General features: G+C 36.8%; 1 protein-coding gene across 2 annotated transcripts; it reads left to right on the top strand.

Annotated features, from left to right (window-relative positions):
* The first annotated feature begins 6898 nt into the window (after positions 1-6898).
* LOC133722446 (uncharacterized) lies at positions 6899-8344 on the top strand. Of its 2 annotated transcripts, none has more exons than XM_062149340.1 (2): positions 6899-7657; positions 8049-8344. In XM_062149340.1, the coding sequence occupies exons 1-2, from the start codon at positions 7285-7287 to the stop codon at positions 8231-8233; spliced, it is 558 nt and encodes a 185-aa protein (XP_062005324.1). In that variant the 5' UTR covers positions 6899-7284; the 3' UTR covers positions 8234-8344. The 2 variants fall into 2 exon arrangements, with proteins under 2 accessions (XP_062005324.1, XP_062005325.1); XM_062149341.1 differs by having other exon boundaries at positions 8059-8343.
* Positions 8345-9622: the final 1278 nt, after the last annotated feature.

Genomic DNA, 9622 nt, shown 5'->3' with positions numbered 1-9622 from the left:
TTTATCTTCATGCACACCTGAGACATGTTAGTTTCATTTGCATGTATGCAGAAACAATTATCTTTGGACCGCTTTCCTCCCATGATACTTTTGCCAGCATTATCAAGTACAACACAGTTATCTTTGTTGAAATAAACACCTTCATAATCATCACACATTTGACTCACACTGATCAGATTTGAATGCAACCCTTCCACATATAAAACATTCTGTAAGTTGGGAATACCTGGTGTGCAAACACTCCCTTTACCGATTACCTTTGCTTTCCTTCCATCTCCAAAAGTAACAGATCCACATGTGAACTCATCTGAGAAAGAAGTGACCAGCTTTTGTCACCTGTCATATGTTCTAGAACAACCACTATCAATGTACCAAGTATCAGCCCTTCTTGCTGCTAAAACAGTTAAGGCAACAAGACACGTTGCTTCAATAAAATCTGAATCCTTTTGATGCAAACAAGTATTATCAAACACAGATAAATCAGAGGAAGGAATATTTACAGAAGCAACATGACAAGAGTGTGAACCTTTTTCTACCCAGACTTGTTTTGATTTTGGAGTTGAAGACTTTGGGATTGAAAACAGCTTTGTAATCCTGTTAACTTCTTTCAAATGTTCTTTCAATTTGTCATGCAAGGACATGTTTTGAACTGACCTTTTAGACACACTGGATACTTGAAAGTGTTTCTTGAGACGATTACACCTGGGTCTAATGTGACCAAGTATACCACAGTAGTGACATACGGGAACAAACCTTTTAAAAGGAGGAGGAAATTCATTCTTAGGAGTCATTTTTTCTTTCACAAACCTGATAGGTTTTGAGTCCTTGAAAAAAGTGCTGTCAGAGAATCCTATTCCCTTCTTGTCCCCTCCAACTTTTCCAATGCCTATCATTTTTGAAACTTTGTCAGAACTTATTGAAAACTTTAAAAATTTTTCTTGAGATTCTTTCAAAGAAAGTTCTAGGCTTAGTTTTTCAGAAGACAATGAGTTAACAAGACTAATTTGAGTATCCAAATTATCTTGTAAGCTCTTTATACGCCCAACATACACTGACTTCTCGATCTCCCAGTTTTTTGTGCAGGATTGCATGTGCTTAGCAATCCCCTCCTTTTCTTATTCTACCAGACAAAGTTTTTCACTCAAGGATTGATTTAGCTTCAACATTTTGGTCGAGGCTCTACACATTTCTTGGTATTTGTCAGCCATGGCTTGATCATTTGTTTCTTCATCATCAAGATCCTTTTCTTCATACTCACATGAGGATGAAGGATGAAGAGCAGCAGTTAAGGCAACGTTGTCTTCACCACACTCAGATTGAGTGTCAGACTCAGAGTCACTCCAGGTTGTGTTCATAGCCTTATTTGAACGAGCCTTGAATCTCTTATTTCCACAATCTGCCGCAAGATGTCCGAAACCCTGACACTCAAAACACTTAGGTTTATCAACAGAAGGTTTCTTATAGGTAAACCTAGCTTTAGTGTCTTTTTCAGAAGAATAGTCACCGCTCATATTTCTCCTAGAACTAGACCCAGAGAAGTTCTTGGAATTTTGAAACGAATTACCAGATCTTAAAAACTTTTTGTAATGTTTGGTTAAGAGAGCAAAGTCTTCAGCAGTAAAATCGGAGTCACTATCCTTTTCCTTTACTAACTCTTTTGGCTTTTCATCCACTTTCCTAACAGCATTCAAGGCAATGGTTTTTACTTTCTTATCTGGCCTGATTTTCATTTCAAAAGTTTGAAGATTCCCAAGAAGTTCATCTAAGGTATAGGTATCTAAATCCTAAACTTCTTCAATGGCAGTTTGTTTATTTTGAATACTCAAAGGTAAGGACCTAAGGAATTTCTTTACAATCCTATTCTCAGCAATTGGATCACCAAGACTATCACACTCATTCGTCACATTTATAAGCCTAGAATGAAAATCATCAATGGACTCATCATCTCCCATAGTCATTGTCTCAAACTCAGAAATTAATTTCTGAAGTTTCTGAGTCCTAACTTTCTTGTTTCCTTCATAAGTCATTTGAAGAAGATCCCATGCCTTCTTCGCAGTCTTACAAGTTCCAATACGCTTCTTTTCTTTCATAGAAAGAGCCGTATACAAGCTGTGCCGTGCTTTAACATCATTGTTAAAGTCACGCACTTCAGCTATAGACCAATCTTGCCTAGACTTAGGTTCTTTTATGGAAGCAGAACTCTCACTCTCTTTAGACTTAGTTTCCTTTGTAGGAACCTCCCACCCAAGTTCAACAATATTCCAGATATGTTCATCCTGTGAATGTAAGAAGGCTTGCATCATAATTTTCCACTGAGAATAATCATTCCCATCAAAAAAAGGTGGACAGTTTATACAACCAGAACGTTCTCTATCTCTATCCATTCTAGACACCCTACAGATCTCACTAGGAGAACTAGTGACCTGCTCTGATACCAAATGAAAGTACTAGAATGGCCTAGAGGGGGGGTGAATAGTCAATTAACAATTATTTGCAATCAATTTTCCTGGACGTTGTTGAGGGATTGGAAAAACCTATCTATCCCTAACCAACAGTATAAAGCATTTACCATATGCAAACATAAGAATAAATAACAGAAAAGTAAAGAACACAGGAAAATGTTTACGCAGTAAAACCCTCAAAAGTGAGGTAAACAACTGCGGGCCTCGGGCCAAGTGCTTAAGCACACACTATAAAATAGTAAACAAAATACAAGGTACACTACAACCTCTCGGATAACTCTGGACTCGGTTATCTCTAGCTAAACTCTTTTAGCCAGTTGAACTACCTCTCAGTAATTTGTCTACAGCTTCTAAATGTGCTCCACTTGTCTTGAAAACATCGGTCTTGAAAACTCAAACATAGTTGATTTTCTCAACTGAACTCATCGGTGTTTAATACAAGAGAATATCAAGAATGAAATATACTCATGACTAACTTAATCTCTTGAACTTTGAACTCAGACACCCCACCTCAAAAAACCACAGAACTCCTATATATATAGGAGGAACAATAACCAAGTTTTTTCAGCTCGGTTGGAGTAAGACCACGAGGTCCAGATGCACTTGCTCCCTACTTCTATCTTTGACAGCAAGGTCTTCATGATTGCACTGAGTGGATATTAAGATTAACAGCAAGGCTAGATCGAAACCTTTTCTTTAACAGCAAGATTTCCATGATAGAAAGATGGAGAACCTAGCTGCCATGTCCTTCCCTTTTTCATTTACGACAGCAAGGTCTCCATGATTGAATTAAGTGGACAGCAAGGAAAAGATATGGTTGCTTTCACCTTTCTTCTTCACTCGGATCCATCTCAAGGGGATATTAATTACCTCTCCAAGATTTTCTTCCTCACCCGGATCCATCTCAATGGGATATTAATTACCTCTCCAAGATTTTCTTCCTCACCCGGATCCATCTCAATGGGATATTGCCTCTCCTTGCCAATATGTTAATACTAACAAATCACCAGAAGATCACAGCGCACAACCTGCATGGACAGCAAACATGTGTAGACTTCGATGTGCATGCCTAAAAAGCAAAAGTCACCATCTCAAAGCAGAGCACATAGAAATATATAATTAAGATCATCACATGGCTTATGAATACTTTTGTGGTTAATGGAATGCCCACAACACATGTTGTACTAACATGTACTAACAATCTCCCCCTTTGGCATTCCTATACAAAACTACGCTCTGCTAATCCTAGACTCTCAGAATCTATCTTCCATCATATCCAACACTTCCATTGCTCCTGAAACAAACAAACAACATACCAAGTAAAAAGCAACTGAAATTGAATTAACCAAAGTTCAAAAACGTCAACAGTTAACATCCAACAAAAGTCACAAAAACATCAGAAATATCCAGAGAACTTAGATCATCTTGATAATGAACTTAGAATTTTAAACCTCAAGTCCAGACAAACTTTTGCCAAGATGTAATCCCCACAAGAGATTCAAGTGTGCATGTGAGTAGATCAAGGAATAAGAGTGAAACACAGACCTTGGATCATACTAGACTCCCAGGTTGGCTAGGTAACAAGGTCGCACCACTTAACATTGTTTTACCAGTAAGCATGAAATCAGGAATGGTTTGGTCCCCCGGTGGTTGTTGATATTATAACTTGTGACTCGAGTTGATAAGTCCTTGGAGTATCCTTGTTATACTTAATGCCTTAAGACCACCTGGTCTGAGAGTCACTGGCGTAAAACTCGCTACATGGGTCATTAAGTTTGTGCTTATATTTAAAAAAAAAAAGAAAAAAAAGAAAAAAAAAAAAGAGGGTGTTATAAGGTTGAAAAAAAAAAAACAAAAAAACAAAAAAATGTTATAGTTGATTCCTTGCACATGAACTTGTTCTCATTTATGACCTCAGTTCGGCTACTTCGATTGGATTACAACCCCACATTGATTCTTGTTCACTATTCATTGTGAGCACCTATTTTGTTCATGTCTACATTCCCTAAGTTGGCTGGCTACTCATGGTACTCATTTTTCTTGTATCTAACGCTGTAAGTGAGTAAATTGTTAAAATCTTCGCTTCTGCTCGTTTCATTAATAATCACTGACTTTCATCAGGGATCTGGTCATGACTCATTGCCTGCGTCACATTCAAGTTCATTTTTTTTTACTAGCTCAATTTGAGGGGGAGTTGTCTCAGAATATAGTAGTTTGAGGGGGAGTTGTTGTTATTTTTTTTTTTTTTGTTTACCTTGTTCTACTTCTGCTATTCCTGATGAGAATGTTCGTGTGGAGGATACTGAGCCTGTTGAGTGTATTGAGTAGGACCCCCTTGCCATTCCTAGACAAAAAGGGGGAGAAGATGATCTAAGTTCTCTGGATATTTCTGATGTTTTTGTGACTTTTGTTGGATGTTAACTGTTGACGTTTTTGAACTTTGGTTAATTCAATTTCAGTTGCTTTTTACTTGGTATGTTGTTTGTTTGTTTCAGGAGCAATGGAAGTGTTGGATATGATGGAAGATAGATTCTGAGAGTCTAGGATTAGCAGAGCGTAGTTTTGTATAGAAATGCCAAAGGGAGAGATTGTTAGTACATGTTAGTACAACATGTGTTGTGGGCATTCCATTAACCACAAAAGTATTCATAAGCCATGTGATGATCTTAATTATATATTTCTATGTGCTCTGCTTTGAGATGGTGACTTTTGCTTTTTAGGCATGCACATCGAAGTCTACACATGTTTGCTGTCCATGCAGGTTGTGCGCTGTGATCTTCTGGTGATTTGTTAGTATTAACATATTGGCAAGGAGAGGCAATATCCCATTGAGATGGATCCGGGTGAGGAAGAAAATCTTGGAGAGGTAATTAATATCCCATTGAGATGGATCCGGGTGAGGAAGAAAATCTTGGAGAGGTAATTAATATCACCTTGAGATGGATCCGAGTGAAGAAGAAAGGTGAAAGCAACCATATCTTTTCCTTGCTGTCCACTTAATTCAATCATGGAGAACTCCGTTAGACGCCATCAAAATCATGTAGGGCAGCTTCCAGTTCTCAGCTCTCTGTTCTCCTTTGATTGGTTCCTGGTTGCTATCACAAGCGATCAGGGCCATGATTAGAGTAGGTTAATATATGACTAGAAAATTAGAGAATGGAATCACAGATGGGAATATCCAGATACCATCAACTTATATTCAAGCGCCAAAAAAAAAAAAAAAAAAAAGGTGCAAATGATTGCTAGGGAGACAATTTTGCTTTTTGTTTTTTTTTGGCCTTAAACTGCTAACCGCAACGATGATACTGGTGGTATTCCAAATTTCAAAACCGAAACGGGCCATAAGTTTTCATAGTATACATCTAGGTGTCGATTTTGATGTGACTTTGTTCAGTCGATAAATTAAGATTAACGTCTATTAATGTAGCTAATCAAGACCACTCTTTTAGGTCACTTTGTTTAATACGTGAATCTTGCAAAATTTCAGTCAATTTAAAAAAATCATTTAACTACTTCCTTCAACAAAAAAAAAAATCATTTAACTACTTGATTAACCACTTTTACCATTTCAATTCTATCTGGCACTTTATATTTATCTATCATATTGGATGACCAAACAATTACTAAGATGGCTAAAATTTTATATACTTTACTAATCAAGGAAGAATAAAAGGTTTCAATCGTTAAAATCCATTTTGTGATTATCAAATTAACGTTAACGTTACTTTATTAACCTTAGAAGAGAATGCGTGTGTGTGCGTGTAAAGTGAGAAGTTTGTGTTGCGTAACTGAACATGTTTGACATACTTCTAGGGCAGTAAATAGGCTCTATATATACAACTCAAGTTTGATTCGTATTCGACTCATTTTTAGCTTATTCGGCTTGTGTTTGTAAGATAGATGAGCCGAGCTTTAGCTCAATTTGGTTGTCTTGGTTTCATGGTTGTGTCATTATTATGAATTTATGATGTCATCTCCAGGGAATAGTTGCTTTAATTTCGATGTTTTCTTGTTGTCAATATAATGAGAACATGTCCATGCACGTATACTAGTGATTTTGGTATATGGTGTTAGAGGGGGTCAGTCTCTTCTTAAGTAATGATGTATCGGAACTCCAGGGATAAATTGATTGTCTATAGCCGAGAAGAAATGATGATTCATATTGTTTGAGTTGAGCCTCTATCAGCTCAGAGTATCTATAACTGTTGGTTCTATTTTACGGGTATGAGTATGTCATCTTCTCTAGTTGGAGTAGTATGGATTTTACGAAGTCATCCCTAACGTGATCGTAATATCTTGGATTAATTAATTTTTTTCTTAAAAAAAAAAAAAAAAAAACAGAAACAGCAATTAAACAGCATAAAAATATAATGAAAAGTGGATAAAGCCTGAGGTGGCTCGTGGACCCAATCCAGCGTGTCGTTGTGAAGGTTGTTATTCTGAAGCCCACAGTTTAATATGTTTGGTTTTTTCCTGCTATCAGTCTCTCCCCTTCTTTCGGTTTCATCATATTTTGGATCTCCCCTCGACTTTCTCACGACCCCCGTCTCCTCCCTCCTCTCTCACCAACTTCATCTTTGATCTCTTCGCTATCCACCATGCCTCCATATCCCTAGTACCCATCTTTTTCAAACCATTCAAATTCTTTTCTCCGCAATACATTGAGCAATTTTTCACAATTTCGATTTTTATTGTATACTTTGGATTACGGGTTTTCTTTATCTGTTCCTAGGATATCGAATACCATCTGGGTTTTGTTCGGATCGATTCATTATTCTTGCAAGCTTTGTTTTTTTGGGTTTGTGGGTTTTGTCTCAAAAACATGGCAGCGAAGCTGGGAATGCTCCATTATGTATTGGACCATGTGTATGGTGCATTCATGCACAGAACCAAGATAAGCCCTCAGTTTTTTTCAAGAGGGTGGGGTGGTAAACAGCTTGAATTGCCGGAGAGGATGATTAACCAGCTATTTCCAGAGGCTGCAGGGCAGAATTGGCCTCCCATTTTGGTCCGGCCCACTTGGAAGACTGTTTGGGATAGCAAGAACGCTTGTCTTCGAGAAGGGGTGTTCAGAACTCCTTGTGATGAGCAGCTTCTTAGTGCATTGCCTCCTGAGAGTCACAACGCGAGAGTTGCTTTTCTTGTTCCGAAATCGGTTCCCCCTCAGAAAATGGCTTGTGTGGTTCACCTTGCAGGTATCCGAATATTAATATGGTTTTCGGCTTTAGGAATTGATTATGATTGGTAATTTGGATTAGTCTTTTGCTGATTGCACAATGTAGTATAGCAAATCATGATCTTTTACTAAAGAGAGATGGGCTTTACATAGATTGGTTTGATTCCTTGTCTATAGGAATATGAATTCTGAGCTTGGCTTAGTGATGACCTATTTCGATTGAGACTTAAATTTTACTATTAGAAATTGAATCCTGCAAAATTGAAATGAGACTTTGTTGCCTACATGTGTATATGTTTTAAAGGGTCGATTTATAGTATAAATTGTTCACCAGTTTTAGGAATCCATATTTTAAGCTGTTGTTTTCCTTGAAAGATTGGTCACTTTAAACACTACTAAGCTGCACACAGGATCTTACAGGTTTCGTCCCCTGTCGGGAACAACTTTTACTAGTAGGGGCTCAGCCCGAAGCAAATATACTGAGAAAAGAAGATATCCTATGGTTGATTCTACGAAGAGTAGATTCGCCCTTTATGCTATGGCTCATCACGGTTTTGCAATATTCTTAATTTCTTCCTTCATCTGTTGGGATTGAATTTGGTTCTTGTTCAGGAACAAGGTATCAACTTGTTGGTGAAACAATTTGTTGTAGAATACTAACTTTGTTTTATGATTGAGCTGACTTTATAACTTTTGATTATTCATGCACTATATGTGGATTTGCCACTGCTTTGTAGTATGCTGTTATTGAGATTAGTGGGTGACTAAGTGTTAGTCCCCGGTTTATTTGAAGGCTCATTGAGTTACTCATAAATGCTAAAATAATAATGTCTTTGTCTATAGCATTGAGCTCAGAGGATTTGGATGAGACAATGAGATCAAATTTATGCATATACACACACAATGTGATTGAGAAAAGAATTGCAATTTGCGAAAGCAAATGGTTCAATAGTTTAAGGTCATCCCCATAAGTGAAGTAAGGTAGACCATGTGAAAGGTGAAGGTTCAAAAAGCATTCAGGGAAAGTAAAACTATATCCTGTGCACATTCGAGTCCGAGGTGAAAAGAAATAACCTCTCTCATGTCATGCATTGGGCAAATTTTGAAGGTTTAATTTAAGGAGAGTAGAGTGTGAGGCCCTGGAAATTTTATTTAATTTTCGAATATAATTTTTCGCCAATAAGATTTTTCATTAAGGTAATTGGAGTTGATGAATCGATTTTAGAGATTATTTTGAAATCGAGAAAAGGGTAAGGACCTCGAACTCTGTCCTGGTTGTGAAATTGGTTGAGTGTTAAATATTGATTGCATTTTTTTTTTTTGTTAGAGGTTCGAATGGATGATGGTGGTGAAGTACAACCATGTTAAATGAGCTAGTCTAGAAATGAAGAATGGTAAGGGTCTAAGTTTGCTGATCATATAATGCTGTAGTTAATCAGAATATTGAGTTGATGGTGAGATTGATATGTTGCTGAATGGAATGAATTGATATGAAACTGCCCTTGGTTGATTTAAAATATGAAAAAGGGTAATGTTGGATTTGTGATGAATAAGAGTAGTTTGCTTAAGGCTGTAAGCAATTAATGACAATGTCTATAACTATCATTCCGGATACTACGATTGTAAGAAAAGAAGTGAGTTAGTTATTGATAAAGAAAGTGTAAATTGCTCTAGTTCATATGAAATTGATATCCAAAATGAAGTTATATTGATTAAAGATTATTGAACCGAACTCAATAAGAAATCTTTAATCAATTAATGACAATGTCTATAACTATCATTCCGGATACTACGATTGTAAGAAAAGAAGTGAGTTAGTTATTGATAAAGAAAGTGTAAATTGCTCAAGTTCATATGAAATTGATATCCAAAATGAAGTTATATTGATTAAAGATTATTGAACCGAACTCAATAAGAAATCTGTTTAGTAAGTCCTTTGACGATTAAAAGGGAAGTTAAGGAAACTAAGGTGTACCAATAAAAT

This window comes from Rosa rugosa, chromosome 7, assembly GCF_958449725.1.
Source record: "Rosa rugosa chromosome 7, drRosRugo1.1, whole genome shotgun sequence".
In the NCBI taxonomy this organism is placed as follows: domain Eukaryota; kingdom Viridiplantae; phylum Streptophyta; class Magnoliopsida; order Rosales; family Rosaceae; genus Rosa; species Rosa rugosa.
This window is presented reverse-complemented; position numbering and strand designations above follow the sequence as displayed.